Here is an 18,981-nt window from a genome sequence, read left to right on the forward strand (position 1 = left end):
CACACACACACACACACACACACACACACACACACACACACACACACTTACTTCCCTTGCCAATCAGTTCGATGTAAAGAACTGAGGATAGTTTACAGAAGAGACCTGAGCTGGTTTGAATTGAATTCCAAATCGGCTACTCACTAATTTTTGTGAACTTAGCCACATGGGGCATCTTGTCGCTGCTCTCAGGGTGTTTGATTAGATAATTCTAAAGTCCTCCCTTGCTTTAAAATTCTAACATCCTGTGATCACCACACATCATTGATTATAGCAGGCCCCCTCTCTGAAATCTCTAGCTAGAGATCAATCTATGACTTTTGCAGCAATGCAAATCTGGCCCTGGGAGGCAGGGAATAAATGCACAGTGAAAGGCAAGAGGATGGGTTTCAGAGTTTGAGGGATAGATAATATTAAGTAAAATTAAAGAACAGATATTTGATGAAAGACAAATTTCTGGTCATTGTGTCATGAAGTTAGCAAGTCATTCATAAATTACATGTAATTTTGCACTTAATTGTATTAAAAAGTCAGGAACTGTCTCCTACAAGGGATATGGGACTGTGACAAGGAAGTCCCAAGCTGAATTCAGTTTTGGACTTACTGAGTTTAAGATGTCTATGGGATATAATTTGAGATGCCCAACAGACAACTGAAGATGCAAGTCTGGATAAGTAGAGCTAAGCATAGAGATGACAACCGAAATCGATGGAAGCTGATGAGATCACCAAATGAACAGCAATTTTTTAAATACAATGTAAAATGGAGATTTACATTTTCATATAGATTTCTTTTGTATTATGCTGTTAACATGGATTTGCTGTTCTTCAATCAGTCAACATTTATTAAGCACTTACTATGTACCAAGCACAGCACAGAATTTTCAGAATTTTCAAAACGAAATTTAAAAAATAAATAAAATGAAAGCATAAGGCTAGGAAACAGAAGAGAGAGAGGACAGACAGAAAGAGACAGAGAGAGCAAGAGAGAGAAAGCACTAGCTACCAGGCTAGAAAGCTAGGTTGGAGCCAGACTTTGAAGAACTTTACATGACAAACTGAGATGACTATATTTCATCCTAAAGACAATAGAAAACTATGAAACTTCTTGAGTTAGGAAGTAACAAGAATAGACTTGTGTTCTAAGAAGATGAATTTTGCAGTTGTATAGGAGGAGAGGGGAGAAACTGAGGGTGAGAAGATCTATTAGGGAGACTAGATGCAGTAGTCCAGGCAAGATGAGGGCCTGAAGCGCAGTGATTGCAATATGAGCACAGAAAAAGGGATAAAAAATTAAATATGTTGTAGAGATACAAAAGATAAGACTTGACAATGATTAGAAATGAAGGTGAGGAAGAATGAAGGATCAAGGATGACCCCAAGGCCCTGGTCACCGCCCTGTCCCATCAGATTCAGGCTTTGGCTGCTCTCTCCTCCGGTCCTCTACTGCTCCAGGGTCCTCCAACTGTTAAACCTTGATCATTCATACCTTAAAAGGCCTCTAGGAATTAAAGCATCTATGATTTGGAAAGGACCTTAGAGGCCAGCAAATCCAACTTCTACCTGTTTGCTCACCCATAAATTATTATCCAGCCCCCATCATAAGACCTCTAGTGATGAGAAACTCACTACTACCCACAACATCCCATTCCAGTTTTGGACAGTCTTATTTTAAGGAAGTTTGTCCTTTTCCTTTACATCAGGTCAAAATCTGTCTCTCTGTCACTTCCATCCATTATTCATGGGTCTGCTCTCTGGGGACAAGCAAACTATGTCTAATTCCTCTTTCATAACAGCCCTTCAAATACCTGAAGACACCTACATTTCCAATAAATATCCTATTTTCTGGGCTAAATGTTTTTTCAAATGATGCACATATGGTAGGTTTTCCAAGTATATCATCACATAGATACACTCCAGCTTATCAATGTCTTTCCTAAAGCATGACTTTCACAACTGAATACAATATTCCACATATACTCAGACAAAGGTAGCATGCAGCAAAACTATTAGCCTCTTTGGTTTTGATACTATGCTTTTCCTCTTTACTCTCTGTGGTGACTATCAACTCCTAGGGATTTAATTATCATCTCTTTGCAGATGATTCACAGATTGCACACACACACGCACACACACACACACACACACACACACACAAATATAGCTTTTACATCAGTCTCTCCCCTGAGCTTCAACAACACATCACCAACTGCTTACTAGATGTCCCAGAGACATCTCAAATTCAACATGTCCAAAACAGAACTCATCTCCCCAAAATTCACTCTCCTTCCATGCTTTTCTACTTTTTCCAGTTTTCCAGGTTCATGAGCCTGGAATTATTTTTGATGTCTCATTTTCTCTTCCCTCACAAACCCAACAGCTGCCAAATCTTGCTGTTTCTACCTCCACAACACCTCTTATTTCTTTACCTCTTCTCTCATCCACCCTCTTTATTTAGACCCTCACTGGGGGAGCTAGGTGGTGCAGTGGATAGAGCACTGGCCCTGAAATCAGGATAGACCTGAGTTCAAATCTGGCCTCAGACCAAACACATGACTTACTAGCTGTGTGACCCTGGGCAAGTCACTTAACCCCAATGCCTAAAAAATAAAAAAATGCATCCTATTTAGACCCTCACCATTTTGTACTTATACCCTTAATTGGAGTCCCTGCCTCATACCTTTCTACTGCATTTTACCCTTCCACAGAGATACCAAAGTGATTTTCCTTAAACTCCCATGACTCTTCTATATCAGATATAAACTCTGTTTGTCATGTAAAGTCATTCACAATCTGGTCCCAATCTATTTATCCAACCTTTTTATATATTATTTCCCCTTTTCACACCCTATGATCCAGTCAACAAAGAGATGGATATGGCTTCTATATTCCTCATACCCAGCAGCTTATCTCCTATCTCCATGCCTTTGCACTGACCATCTTCCATGCCTATAATGCATTTTCTTTTCACTTTCACTTCACTGAATCATCTTTTGCTCCAGGATGTAGTTCAAGAACCATCTTGTAGATAAAGCCTTTCCTGATCCCATCAACTGCTAGTGTCCCCCTTCTTTAATTCCTATATTCCCCAAACCTTTGGGAAAAATTAGTATTACATTATGTTAATAACTAATTATTAGTTGTGATCCACTCTTTTTCCTTCATTTTCTGTAAAGGCCCAAGTCTTGCTAAGGTCAGTCAGTCTCTGAAGGGTATGACTGACTGATGAGATTGCTCCTACTCCTCAAGGAACATGCTCAATTTTGGGCAGGACTCCACCCAACTGGGAGACCCAATTTTGATTTAGAGTATAAACAAAATTCAGTCTAGGTGAGCCCTTACTCTGACCCTAACCCTAACCCTAACCCAGGAGACCTGTCCTTGGTCTCCTCCATTAGAGTTTAAGGTGACCTTGTTCATGAAGGAGAAAACCAGCCAGAGAAGTCCAGATGCAGATGATTTCCCCTGCCCAAATTGCTGGAGGTTGCTGAGTCTCAAGATCAAGCCACAATCTCAGCAGGAGGAGCTAAAGACTTTTAGCCTATCTCCTCATAAATGTCTACCAATCAAAGTTAATTTTTACTTGTCAGGTGGATTCCTTTTCAGAAGGTATTGAAGATGTTTCGGGGTCTCCCTTTGGGTCATTGGTTACTGAGAGAAACCACTGACCATCAATTTATTGATTGCCAACCAGTCTAATTAATAAATTGATTATAAGTTACCTAAAAACTGCCTCTCAGGATTTTAATTTGTGTCACCTTGTATTTATTTTGTCTACACTTATATAAGTACAAGTCATATACTCCAACAGAATGCAAGCTCCTTGAAGATAAGAACTGTTTTATTTTTTATGTCTGTATCCTCAGCACCCAGCATAGTACCTGGAACATAGTTGATGACTAATAAATATTTGGTGATAGATTTTAATGTATATTATCTATGAAAAACAGAGATATCTTGCTCAACAATCTAACTCATAGACTTTTCCTCCCCCCAAACTCTAGAAATCAAGAGAATTAGATAAAATAAGAAATATATTTTTTCCAATTAGTTTATTTGAGTAGATCTAAGAACAATGAGTTGAAGTCAAGTAGAAACAACTTTTGGATTAATATAAGGAAGAACTGCCTAACAATAACAAATGCAGTGTCTGCCTTAGAAGACAGTAAGTTTCTTAACAATTTGTCTTGAAACAGAGCCTGGATGTTCATAGAGCTGAGTTTTGATGAAAACACAACAAGGGATTCTAAGAGACAAAAGTAAGTAGGGAGTATTCTAAGCATGGGAGACAGTCTATATAAAAGCACAAAGACAAGAAATTGAATGGTAAGTATAACAAACAGCAAGAAGAACAGATGAATATGTCCTAATGTGCATGAAGTGGAGTAATGAGTAACAAAGATGGAAGGAAGACTGGGACTAGTTGTGAAAGTCTTTTAATACCAAATAGGAGAATTCCTATTTGACTTTAGAAGTAATAGGGAGCCAACAGAGTTTATTCAGTAGGGAAATGACATAGTCGGATATGTACATAAGGAAAATTAATTTGGCAGCTGAGTGATGGGTGACTTGAAGGAAAAGACTTGAAGAGGGGAGATCAATGAAGGAGTAATGATCACGGGTGGTGGCTACATGAATAGGGAGAAAGAGAAAGATGCAAGAGATATGGAGACAGAAACAAAATCTGGCATCTGATGGGGTCAGCAAGGGTAAGAGGTTAAGGAAACATCAAGGTTTTGAACCCAGTGGCTAGAAGAATGGTGGTACTCTGGACAGAAAAAAGCAAGTTTAGAAGAGAGATGGGTTTGAGAGAAAACATAATGAACTCTGTTTTAGAAATGCTGAGTTTGAGCTTCCTATGGAACATCCTTGTGGATGTTCAGTAGGTAGTTGGAAATACAGGTCTGGAGATGCATGAAAATATAGCTCAGGAGATAGATCAAAGTCAGAAATATAGATCTGGTAATCTTTTGCATAAAGACAATAGTTGAACCCATGAGAGCTCTGAGATCATAGAAAAAATGTACAGAGAAAAGAAAAGAGATCATAGAACTCTTGGGCACATCTATGTGTATTTAACTCATTAAACTTGAATTATTTTACCTAGATAAGAGTCAAAGAGCACAAAATAGCTTTCTTCCAAATATCTGAAGCCCATCATATGGAAGAAGGATTAGTTGTTCTTCTGGGCCCAGAGTGTAGAACCAGGAACAGTGGGTGGAAGTTGCAAAAGAGACAATTTAGGCTTGATAGAAAAATAATTTAGAGCTCTCTATTGGGTTCCTTTTATGTGAGGTCTTTAAGTAAAGACCAGATTACTACTGTTTACATTACAAAGGGGACTGTTTTTCAGGTACTGTTTGGACTAGAAAATCTCTGAGATTTTTTTCTGACTCTAAAATCCTGTGTCCTGGGGGCAGAGCCAAGATGGTGGAGTCAAGATGGCAGAGTAAAAGCAGTGAGCTGCTTGAGCTCTCCGCAAACCCCTCCAAATACCTGTAAAATATGACTAAACAAATTCTAGAGCAGCAGAACCCACAAAAAGACAGATAGAAACAAATTTCCAGCCCAAGACGACCTGGATGGTTGATAGGAAAGGTCAGTTGCTCTGGGCTGGGAGATGAACGTAGTTCAGTGTGGGCCACGTAGGCAAAGATGGGGCCAGAGCAAACCTGGAGCAGGCCTCAGGAGACTAAATCACGGGCAGCTGTGGTGGTTTCCAGACTTGTCAACCCACAAATGCCAAAGACAACTCAGAAGGTCAGTGGGAAAGGTCTGCTGGACCTGGATGAGAGAAGAGCACCTTCTAACCCTGGCCCTAGCCTGGCCATGGCAGCAGGTGCTCTTGGCCCATAGATGGTGTGGTGATCTAGTGGCTGATCAGAGGGGGATTGCAGTGATCTCTTTGCTAGCACTAAGGCAGGATTCTCCTTCTTTGCCTGTGCTTGGATCTGGATCACAGTTCTGGGTGATGGTACTGGGGCACTGGTGTGGCAGAGCTTGAGGTAGCAGAGGAGAGGGAATCCTCCTCACAGTTCCAAGGCAAAAAAGACTGCTTGTGGTCACTCATAGAGCAGAGCACAGTCCAGGAAAGGAGTAAACACCTTGCCTTTGATCATACCATCTTGGAAGAACTAAAAATGTATAAGTCACTAGAAGTATCTCTGAAAACAGCTGCACAAAATGCCTGAAGCTTGGGACAGTACAACCTCCACACTGGAAGAAGAGACCTACCTTAATAAAGAGTTAAAAAGTCAAGTGACTGGTTAAGAACATGAACAAACAACAGAAAAAACTCAGACTACAGAATTTTAGTTTGGTGACAAAGATCAAAACATACAACCAGAAGCAGACAACACAGTCAAAGATCCTACATCCAAAGCCTCTAAGAAAAATGTGAATTGGTCTCAGACCACGAAGAGCTCAAAAAGAATTCTGAAGAACAAGTAAGTAGAGGAAAAACTGGGAAGAGAAATGATGCAAGAAAAGCAACAGCCTGCTAAAGGAGATCCCCCCAAAATACTGAAGAAAATAACACCTTAAAAAATAGACTAACCCAAATGGCAAAAGAGGTCCAAAAAGCCAATGACAAGAAGAATGCCTTAAAAAGCAGAGGTGGTGAAATGAAAAAGGAGGTCCAAAAGCTCACTGGAGAAAATAATTCCTTAAAAATCAGAATGGAGCAAATGGAAGCTAATGACTCTTTGAGAAATCAAGAAATTACAAAACAAAACCAAAAGAATGAAAAAATAGAAGACAATGTGAAATATCTCATTGGAAAAGCAACTGACCTGGAAAACAGATCCAGGAGAGAGAATTTAAAAATTATTGGACTACCCGAAAACCATGACCAAAAAAAGAGCCTAGACATCACCCAGATAATATCAGGGAAAACTGCCCTGACATTCTAGAACCAGAGAGCAAAACAGAAATTGAAAGAATCTACCAATCATCTCCTGCAAGAAATCCCAAGAGGAAAATTCCTAGTAATATTATAGCCAAATTCTAATGTTCCCAGGGTCAAGGAGAAAATATTGCAAGCAGCAAGAAAGAAACAATTCAAGTATTGTGGCAATACAATCAGGGTAACACAAGATTTAGCAGCTTCTATATTAAGGGATTGGAGGACTTGGAATATGATATTCCGGAGGTCAAAGGAGATAGGATTACAACCAAGAATCACCTACCCAGCAAAACTGAGTATAATCCTTCAGGAAAAAAAATGGGCATTCAATGAAATAAGAGTACTTTCAAGTGTTCCTGATGAAAAGACCAGAGCTGAATAGAAAACCTGATTTTCAAATACAAGACTCAAGAGAAGCATAAAAAGGTAACAGGAAAGAGAAATCATAAGGGACTTATTAAAGTTGAATTGTTTACATTCCTACATGTAAAGATGATATTGGTAACTCAGGAGACCTTTCTCAGTATTAGGGTAGTTGGAGGGAATACATATATGTGTGTGTATGTGTGTGTGTGTGTGTGTATATATATATATGTGTGTGTGTGTGTGTGTGTATATATGTGTGTGTGTGCGTGTGTGTGTATATATATATACAGACAGAGGGCACAGGATGAATTGAATACGAAGGGATATCTAAAAAATAAAACTAAATAGTGAGAGAGAGGATTGTACTGGGAGAAGGAGAAAGGGAGAGGTAGAATGGGGTAAATTATCTCACATAAAAGAAGCAAGAAAAAGCTTTTATAGTGGAGGGGAAGAGGAGGGAGGTGAGAGGGGATGAGTGAATCTTCCTGCTATTTGGGTATGGAAATCTATCTTACTCTACAGGAAAATAGGGGGAAAGGGAATAAGAGAGGGGGGATGATAGAAGGGAGGGCAGATTGGGGGAGGGGCCAATCAGAAGCAAACTCTTTTGAGGAGGAACAGGGTCAAAGGAGAGAATAGAAAAGGGGGGCGGGATAGGATGAAGGAAAATATAGTTAATCTTTTACAATATGACTATTATTGCAAGTGTTTTGCATGACTACACATGTATAACCTATATTGAATGGCTTACCTTCTCAACGAGGATCGGTGGAGAGAGAGGAAGAGAGAGAATTTGGAAATGAAAGTTTTAAAAATGAATTTTAAAAATTGTTTTTACATGCAACTGGAAAATATGACACATGGGCAAAGGGGTACAGAAACCTATCCTTCCCTACAGGAAAATAGAAGGGGAAAGGGATTGGGGGAGGGTGATAGAAAAGAGGGCAGATTGGGGAAGGGGTATTAAGAATGCACGCCATCTTGGGCTCGGGAGGGGAGAGATGGGGAGAAAATTTGGAACTCAAAATCTTGTGGAAGTGGATGTTCAAAACTAAAAATAAATTAATCAATTAATTAAAAAAAAAATCCTGTTTCCCTATGGCTGCAGGGCCAGGGAAGAAAAAGTAACAGGTTGCTAGTTCTTTGCCTCTTTAGCTGCTGCTGGATGAGGTTTCATTTCCACCACTGTCATTCATAGGGAACTCACATCCTAGTTTTTAGCTGCCTCAGCCCACCTCTGCCACTTAGTCAGCTCTAGCTCACTCTCCAACCCCATAAACATACAGCTGTTTGCCTCAGGCTTTGTTTCCTAACCATTTAATCCTAATCTCTTCATTTTCCCTCTAAAATCTTGTCATTTGTACCTTTAAAACATCTCTCACATGTTTCCTTCTTTCCATTCGTACAGGCCCCCACACTGATGCAGGTTCCCATCTCCTCATAACTAGACTATTACAATAGCCTTCTGGATGGTCTTCCTGCCTCAAGTCTCCCCCTACTCCAATCTATCTCCCACTCAGTTGCCAAAGTGCAAGTCTGACCACAGTCACCTTCCCTACTCAAGAGGATGAAGTACAAAATTATGTATTTGGCTGTATTATCTGTTGAAGTACAATAAGAAGTTTATTAAGAGAAATGAACAAAGGTGATCCCTGTTAAAAGGATTCAGTGAAGCAACCTCCAATCCATTTAATAGCCCATGTGCCATAGCAAGTGTATTGTATTTGCAAGTCAAATTGTATTTGACACCCTCAACTTCGGTTCACACTAAGTCCTTCCCTATGCCAAAGCAGAAGTTAGGTTTGCATAATGTTGCCTGAGTTGTCATCCAGAATATAGGACCTTCCTTAAGTACTCTTCCTCTCCTTTCCTTATCCAAGGATGAAGTTTTAAGACTTCCATTATCATATATCAAGGATCCTTACAACTACTTGAAAGAACAAGAGGACATAGTCAAATTGACCATATTTTGACCAAACTGAGCACATTTAACACTGGATAAGCTGGAGGGAACATGATTCTGTTTATCAGATTCTGGTAACTGCACCTGGTGCTACTAAGTACACTCCACCCCCACCAAGAAGCCTCCTGGAGTAAGGAATATTGTTCATTCTCTTGCACCATCTAGAATAAGTTTTCTTACCTTTCAACAGCCCAGTGAAAGAGGGGTCTGCTGTCCTGTGGGGATAAGTAGCTGCAGATGTTGGATAATCCCACAACTCGAACAGCAAACAATGACCTCAAGCTCTGCTAACGCAAAAAGGGAAAAGATGAGTCCTTTGGATATTTCTAAAGTCTTGATTTAAATTAATATTTAAGTTTAAAATAAAGCATTAGTCAGACTCAATTTACTAATTTTCTTTTCTATAAAAAGTATAGCCTATGTACTGAGGTTATATCAGACAACACATTTTCAAACTGTTTCCTTTCTAGAAGGGAAATATTTTTCACTTGATCACTTTAGTTATAATGGTGAACTGAAGTAAATACTTGTGCAATGATTATGTTCTGTACTGTAATTCAATAGAACGGTAAATGCTTTTGCCATACTTTATTAGAAAAGCAACCACTCTAACCCCCAAACAATAGCAATTTGTATTGTTTTCATTTGTTTATTCTTGATATTTTCATCCAATAAGAAGCTGAAGATTACCCCATTTATGCAATGAAGACAATGTCATGTAGTAGAATAAGACAGTAAGGTATACTGTCAAGAGCACTTCACCAGAAAACCGAACACCTAAGTTTCTATTTCCTACTTTGTACCACTAACTAGGGAAAGAGCTAGCAACCTGTTGTTAGTAGTGCAAAGTTAGTAGTACAAAGACGTGTGGATCCTAGTCAAGTCACTTAACCAATAAGAACATGCCTCAGATATTTCCTCTGAAAGGGTTGATCTAGATAACCCCAAGGTCCGACCCCGTTCTAAATCTCTGATAGAGAAGTAGCCTGGACCAAGCAACCTCCTAAGAAGATTCCCTCTACCTTCTAGAATTTCTGATTCTGTAGCATAAATTAAAATTAAAAAAAAATTTTTTTATTATGAACTTAACAACAGCAAACATGAACATTTCATCATACAAAGAACAGAAAAGGCTTGCATATGAAACTGTCAACTTCTATTACAAATATTTTTTGGGGAAATATATATTAAATTTAACACAACAGTAATAAACCTGCCCTGCTTCTCTTGTGTCTCCTTCTTAATATTACTTAATATCACTTCCGTGCATTTTTTAAATGCTACAAGGACTTCTTTGATATTTCATGTAATTTCATGAATATAGCTATTTCCGCCATACATCCCATTGTTTTACTCATTTCTTTTTATGTTAATAATCAGAATAGCTATCTCTGTGGTTGCATTTATCAAAGAATTTTGTATAACTTTAACATAGGCATGAAAAGTTCTTGGAAGATATCTTTTAAAGATATGCTTTGCTTTTCCAGGCAATGAATTTTTCCCTTGTAAATCAACAAAAAATAAACATAGTGGGATCTCCTCCCACAGCTTTCTTTATGGATGGCACTTGAATATGTAGGTATTAAGCCATGTATATAATAAGTGCTAAACAGCGTGCCCCTAAATTCTTTCAAATAAACACACACACACACACACACACACATATATGTTTATGAAAGCACTTATAATTACAATACCTAATATACCATTTTAAGATGTATGTAATACTTTACATAAATTTACTGGGTGCATGAACCTAGGCAAATCACTAAGCTGTCAAGCCCCAGGGCAATATGGTTACAGAGCAGGCACAAATCGACAGAGGGAATTCTTTCATCAGGAGTTCTCTAATCCAGTGAAATAATAGGTCTGGTCCAAAAAGAGAGGAGAAAAAGAAAAAAAGAAAACTCACAAAAATAAGTACTTTAAATTCTCACCAGAAACTTTTGCTAAAGAAATAAAAATGGAACATATTTTCCCAAAAATTTATTCCAGTAGAATTTAACTAGATACAAAGGAGGGGGAAGGGTATATCTGCTCTGTGTGTGTGTGTATGTAGGGTTTGCATTGAAAACACATGAGATAAGCTAAAAAGGTAAGTTGGGTCTATTTTATAGAAGGGACTGAACATCAGACTACATTCTCAATCTAGCTAAATAACAAGTTCCTTTCATTAATTCTGAAATGGCAAGCCCATGAATGGGGGTGGATGGAAAGAGATCAGAGATTCATCAGGTAGAATGAAGAGAATAAAACTTCAGAACTGGATGGGTCTCAGAGGTGATCTAATCCAACTCTTACCTGAAGGGGAACCTCCTATATAACAGAGATTTGAAGAATTTGAAAAAGAAATTGTTTTGGGGGAAAAAAGGATCAAACTGTAAGACATACTTATCAGATAAGTGGGAAGCCTCAAAAGTGGCATTCAGAAGAGAAGTAGTACTCAATAATGTCCAGAAAGACCAGAGCAGAGTATTTGCTTGGGTAAGGGATCCAGGGAGTGATAAACAACTCAAGTAAGTTAGATAAATGTAAGGAGCTAAGTTTTGACACAAAACTTAAGGACAGCCCTGGAAGACAGTTTAAAAAAAAAAAAAACTACATAATCCAAGGATGGAGGTGAAAGGTGAAAAACAAGCAAGCCAGCACAGCAAATTACAGCAACATCCTGAAAAAGCCTGAATAAAAAGTAATCTGCATCTAGCTAGTTGCTCCACTATCTGTCTATAGTTTGCCACCACACCCATCATCATAAAGTAGTTCTGACCCTTCATTATGTTGAAGAGATCCTTGAAAGAAGAGAGACACAGAAGAAATGCAAGGGAAGGATAATTTCTTCCTTGCCCTGCCAATGCCCGAAACACAGAGGAATGTTCTGCTTGAGGTGTGCTACTTAAGCATCTCTTATCACCTTCTAACACGTATAGCTCTGACTACTCACAATCATAGAAGATGTACCCAACTTGAAAACTTTCACTGCCTGCCATTTTGTTCCCATATGCCCAACTTAAAAATATATTTGATATCCATAAATGGCATACTAAATGTGGTGAAAATTAGTTATTTTCATAAGCTGCAATGGAACAAAGACAAATACAAAATACTAAGCAATCTGATCAAAACCATTAAAGTCAATTAATGATATTCATTCCTGGTGTTGTGTTCTACATTAAAACTAAGAGAAAAAAATCAAGAATTTATCCAAATTCTTTAAATGCCAAATGAGGAAAAATAAATATAGATACTAAGTTATTGCCATTAATTAAATTCTTTAAGCCAAAAATTACATGAACAAAAATGACAAACTTCTTCTTGTCCCAATAGGATTAAGGGTAGCTGAAACCTGTTTTCTAAGCGTAATAGTAAAAATAATAACAATAACTTATAATTGATTCAAGGCTTTAAGAGAAATGGTTCTATTTCTTTTATTCAAAAAATGTTTAAAGTGCATAGACTTACAGGTATTACATAATGATTCATTTCAAAATTTTCTAATATACAGTAATATATAATATATAAATAGCAATATATAAAGTATATATTAATATATAAAGCCTCACCCCATGAACTACCTGTCTAATATCTGCTACCACATATATCTGACAGTAAAAGTAAAATGTAATAACAGATTTAATTTGCATACAAATAATTATATATACATCTTAGAAGAAACAAGCAAGATAAAATATCTTATAATACCGTTCTCTATAGAGTAAAAATTAGAGTTGTTTCTTTATTTAAAATCATAAGATAATTTTTTGCCCTAAGATGAAAAAAGATACTCATTCTATATATTGTCTCACTCCAGTAATACATGTTACACACACACACACACACACACACACACACATACACACACATTTAATGAGAAAATTGCTGGTGCAGTTTTCTCATTAGATCTCCATACCTAGGATTCATTTTTAACTTAGATAATAATTGTATCACTAGCTAGATCCCAATCGCATAAGGCCCAAACTATTATTGTGTTATTATACACTCTTTAGCCTTGCTAAGCCAGTAGCTGAGAAGCTATTTGATATTTTTCTATTTTCCCTGCTCTGGCCAATTGAAAGATAGAGTATATATTCTGAGAATATATATTCTCAAAGGGCACAGTATAGTTCTTATGATCCAAAATCAGAAAGTCTGGTTACAGTGTCTCTTCGATTACTGAATCAGTCAAATTTATCTGCACTTCAGTGATTTCTAGCACACTAATAGCCTTAATCAGTCTATTTAAAATGGCATCATGAGTATGGCAGAAACTAGGCACAGACCAAAATCTTATACCCTATACCAAAATAAAGTCAAAATGGGTTCATGATTTAGATATAAAGGCTGATACTATAAGCAAAGTGGGAGAGCAAGGAATAGTTTACCTGTCAAGATTTATGGAGAACAGAAGAATTTATGACCAAACAAGAGATAGAGAACATTATGAAATGCAAAATGGATCATTTTGATTACATTAAATTGGAAAGGTTTTGCATAAACAAAGGCAATGCAACCAAGATTAGGAGAGAAGCAGAAAACTGGGAAAGAATTTCTACAAACAATGTCTCTGATAAGAGCCTCATTTCTAAAATACATAGAGAACTAAGTCAAATTTATAAGAATACAAATCATTCCCCAATTGATAAAATATCAAAGGATATGAACAGGCAATTTTCAGATGAAGAAATTAAAGCTATCTATAATCATATGAAAAAATGCTCTAAATCACTATTGATTAGAGAAATGCAAATCAAAACAACTCTGAGGTACCACATCACACCTATCAGATTGGTCAAGATGACAAAACAAGAAAATGATAAATATTGGAGAACATGTGGGAAAATTGGAACACTAATGCATTGTTGGTGGAGTTGTGAACTGATCCAACCATTCTGGAGAGCAATTTGGAACTATGCCCAAAGGGCTACAAAAATGTGCAAACTCTTTGACCCAGCCATACCACTTCTAGGGTTGTATCCCAAAGAGATCAAAAGAGAAAAGGAACCATATGCACAAAAATATTTATAGCAGCTCTTTCTGTGGTGGCAAAGAATTGGAAATTGAGGGGATGCCCTTCACTTGGGGAATAGCTGAACAAGTTGTAGTATATGAATGTAATGGAATACTATTGTGCTATAAGAAATGATGAGCAAGTGGACTTCAGAAAAACCTGGAAAGATTTGTATGGACTGATACTGAGTGAAATGAGCAGAACCAGGAGAATGTTGTACACAGTAACAGCCATGTTGTACGATGACTAACTCTGATAGATTTAGCTCTTCTCAGCAATGCAAGGATCTAAGATATCTCCAAAAGCCTCACGATGGAAAATTCTATCCACATCCAGAGAAAGAACTATGGAGTTAGAATGCAGATTGAAGAATACTTTTTTTTCCCTTCTGCTTTGTTTCTTCTTTCTCGTGGTTCCTCTCATTAGTTCTAATTCTTCTTTACAATATGACTAATATGAAAATATGGTTAATAGGAATGTATATGCAGAGTCTGTATCAGATTGCACCATCTTGGGGAGGGAGGTGGGGAAGGAGAGGGAGAAAATTTGAAACTCAAAAGCTTATGGAAATGATTGTTGAAAACTAAAAATAGATTAATTAATTAAAAGAATGGCATCATGATGTCAGATAATAGACCCATTTAAATGAGGATTCCAATAGCAGAAGTCATGAGGGAGTGTTGTCATCTGATGCCCCATACCAACAACAGTGATTGTTTCCAGAGTTAAATCTCTTGGATTCAATGAGATGCAGTCCAATCTGGCTTTGTGGATAAAATTTCCATCTGCAAACTGGGTAAAGAATCCCTCTCTCATAAAAAAAGTTAGAGACCAAAGACATAGAAGTAAGAGCATACTTTTACCTTGATAAGGTAAATTAGATGTTGAGTATAAAAACGTTTGAGTTCTTTAAGCTCCTCTCCATTCCTTCTGGAGCCAAAATACTATCAGTAAGCCACAGGGACAGAACATGATTGGTTCATCTCCATTCAGATAAAATTTGGGGGGACAACTCCAAAAAAGCTGACCCAGATTAACTGAGGCCAAAAGCCTCACCCCATAAACTACCTGTCTAATATCTGCTACCACATTTAGAAGCAATAGATTCATTCTCCTCACTTTATAGGGGGAGATACAGGGTTTCCACACTGGCTCTTTGAGGAAGGTACAGCCATCTCTTGGCATTTTTCTTGATTTTGGTGGGGGAGGACAACACAGTTCTTGAGGTTTAAAGAGACAGAAGGTAGGAAAAAATATTTACTGCATCTAATTTCTGCTAAGGTGCTAATTTCAACCTTTCTATGATGTCCAAATCTGTGGTCATGTTGATGATTGTTGCAAAGGTTGCGATGGGGAGCTCCACAGGAATTCTGAGGTAGAGACATGTATTTCTCCCTGACATCATGGAAATCCCCTGATTTGAACAAGTAATTAGATGGGGAGTACCCTCTTTTTTGGTTATCAATTAACAAAGGTACACATTCTGTCCCCATTAAAACATAATCCTACCCATTCGGCAACCTCATGCACACTATCCTGTATTTTGTCAAGGGAGTCCAAGGGATCAACCACTATGGCAAAGTGATTTGTGTACTGATGAACATTAGTTTTCCTGTTATATAATTTATAGCCTAGGGTTGTCATCATCAGGGTATAAATTAGTAGTTCCAAGGTAAAATTAAAAAATATGAGACTGAGAGGACAACCCTGCCTTACTCCTTGGATGTCAATTCTTGGTAAAAAGCCATCCTTAGAAAGGAGAGAAGTCTTACTGCCCTGGTAGAGTTTTTGGACAATGTTAATGGCCTCATCCTACAAGCCAGCCCACCCCAGTGCCAACAAGATTATGTGGTGTGGCACCAAGTCAAATGTATTATTCATGTCCAGCCAGACAACCTCACATGTTTTCTTTTTGTATTTGGCATCTTCTAAGACAGACTACAGCAAAGAAAATATGTTCACCGCAGCCATCAACAGGCATGAAGCCCTTCTGGCTCTGCTGATAAATCCATTCCTGGAGCTCCATTTATGAAGTCTTTTTGATAGGACAGAGGCACAAATCTTAGTCATGGAATTACCCAAGGCTGGGCCTCTAGTTGTACGGTTCTTATTGACTTTCTTGTGAATTAAAATGTTATTAGACAGCTGCCACTCCTTCAGGACATAATTATAATTCTGTATCATGTTAAAAATGATTGCTAACATATGTCTATCAGGGTTGACCTTCTTCCAAATCCAATATCTAATGTCATCTGGTCCAGAGCCTGTGTTACTGCAGCTTTTCAAGCAGTCTCATAATTCAATAGGAGTAAACAGGTCCAAGAATGGATCTTCTGTATCAGCAGGAATATCCTGACTTAGTATTAAATCATGTAAAAATGTGAACAAAGTAGCACTAGGTACAAATACTTTTTAAAAATATTCATATAAAATTGTTCTTCATATTTGACATGCTGGTGAGGCTTCATGGGTTATTTATCTAAAAGCATGAGGGTGAGTAGTCCTACATAGTCTTTGTAACCAGGCTGGCTCTTCCACAAGAGTTAATATTTTTGGTTTAAAATTTGTCCAAAAAGCATTTCATTTATGGTCCTTCTGTACTCTCTTAATAAAATCTGATAAAATATTTTTAAATGCTGGTCCATTTCTACAATTCTTAAAATTTTCAATCTAATCTCTGTGAAAATCAGACAGATACGGATTGATAAAGAGTTGTTGGGTAGTGCTCTACAATTTAAAATATTGTCAATGGTTTCCCTTTTCATATCTGTTGGCAATTTTTTTTTATTAATAAATTTACTTATTTTTAGTTCTCAACATTTACGTCCACAAGATTTTGAGTTCCAAATTTTCACCCCATCTTGCCCCTCCCCCCACCCCAAGATGGCATGCATTCTGAATACCACTTCCCCTAGTTTGCCTTCCCTTCTATCTCTCCACCCCTTCTCTTATCCCCTCCCCCTGCTATTTTCCTGTAGGGCAGGATAGATTTCTGTACCCCATTTCCTGTATTTCTTATTTCCCAATTGCATGTGAAAACGTTTTTTTTTAAACATGTGTTTTTAAAACTTTGGGTTCCAAATTTTCTCCCTTCCTCCCTCCCCACCCACCCTCATTGAAAAGGCAAGCAACTCAACATAGGTTATAAATGTGCAGTTATGCAAAACACTTCCATAGTAGACATGCTGTGAAAAACTAACTCTATTTCCCTTAATCCTATCCTGCTCCCCCATTTATTCTATGCTTTCTTTTGACCCTGTCCCTCCTCAGAAGTATTTGCTTCTGATTATCCCCTTTCCCAATCTGCCTTCCTCTCTATCATCCCCCTACTCTCTTGTCCCCTTCACCTTCTATTTTCCTGTAGGGTAAGATGGATTTCCATACCCAATTGAGTGTGTATGTTATTCCCTTCTTAAGTGAAATCCTATGAGAATAAAATTCACTCATTCCCTCTCACCTTCCCCCATTTCCCCTCCACTGTAAGAGCCTTTTCTTTTCTGGTTTTTTTTTTTTTTTTGTGAGATAATTTGCCCGATTCTACCTCTCCCTTTCTCCTTCTCCTAGCATAATCCTCTCTCACCCCTTAATTTTATTCTCCAGATATAACCCCTTCATCTTCAACTCACCCTGTGCCCTCTATCTATCTATCTATCTACATACATATAATTTTTTCCCTCTAACTACCCTAATATTGACAAAGGTCTCATGAGTTACAAATATCATCTTTCCATGAAGGAATATAAACAGTTCAACCTTAATAAGTCTCTTATGATTTCTCTTTCCTGTTTACCTCTTCATGTTCCACTTGAGTCTTGTATTTGAAAGTCAAATTTTCTATTCGGCTCTGGTCTTTTCATCAAGAATGCTTGAAAGTCCCCTATTTCACTGAATGACCATTTTTCCCCCTGAAGTATTATACTCAGTTTTGCTGGGTAGGTGATTCTTAGTTGTAATCCTATCTCCTTTGCCCTCCAGAATATTACATTCCAATCCCTGTGGTCCCTTAATGTAGAAGCTGCTAAATCTTGTGTTATCCTGATGGTGTTTCCACAATACGTGAACTGTTTCTTTCTGGCTGCTTGTAATATTTTCTCCTTGACCTGGGAACTCTGGAATTTGGCTACAATATTCCTAGGAGTTTTCCTTTGGGGATCTCTTTCAGAAGAAGATTGGTGGATTTTTTCAATTTCTATTTTGCCCTCTGGTTCTAAAATATCAGGGCAGTTTTCCTTGATCATTTCTTGAAAGATGATGTCGAGGCTCTTTTTCTGATCATGGCTTTCAGATAGTCCAATAATTTTAAAATTCTCTCTCCTGGATCTATTTTTCAGGTTAGATGTTTTTCCAATGAGATATTTCACAATGTTTTCTAATTTTTCATTCTTTTGGATTTGTTTTTACAGTGTCTTGATTTATCATAAAGTCACTAGCTTCCAATTGCTCTATTCTAAGTTTTAAGGAAGTATTTTCTTTAGTAATCTTTTGGACTTCCTTTTTCATTTGGCCATTTTGCTTTTTAGGGCATTCTTCTCCTCACTGGCTTTTTGGACCTCTTTTGCCATTTGGGTTAGATTATTTTTTAAGGTGTTATTTTCTTCAGTATTTTTTTGGGACTCTTTTAGCAAGCTGTTGACTAGTTTTTCATGATTTTCTTGCATCACTCTCATTTCTCTTCCCGTTTTTCCTCTACTTCTCTTACTTGCTTCTCAAAATCCCTTTTGAGCTCTTCCAAGGCCTGGGACTT

The 18,981-nt window shown here is 37.6% G+C and overlaps 1 protein-coding gene across 5 annotated transcripts in view; it reads right to left on the reverse strand.

Moving 5' to 3' along the window:
* The window catches only part of USP43 (ubiquitin specific peptidase 43), a 134,339-nt gene that overhangs the window by 48,058 nt on the left and 67,300 nt on the right, over window positions 1-18,981 (reverse strand). For 3 of the 5 annotated variants that reach the window (XM_027857016.1, XM_027857013.1, XM_027857014.1), the window contains exon 9: window positions 9,413-9,519. In XM_027857016.1, the coding sequence (XP_027712817.1) occupies window positions 9,413-9,519 (107 nt within the window). The remainder of the gene's footprint in view (window positions 1-9,412; window positions 9,520-18,981) is intronic. The other 2 variants (XM_027857017.1, XM_027857015.1) reach the window with 1 other exon arrangement.

This window comes from Vombatus ursinus, unplaced genomic scaffold (genome assembly GCF_900497805.2).
Source record: "Vombatus ursinus unplaced genomic scaffold, bare-nosed wombat genome assembly UNPS02011916.1, whole genome shotgun sequence".
Classification (NCBI taxonomy): domain Eukaryota; kingdom Metazoa; phylum Chordata; class Mammalia; order Diprotodontia; family Vombatidae; genus Vombatus; species Vombatus ursinus.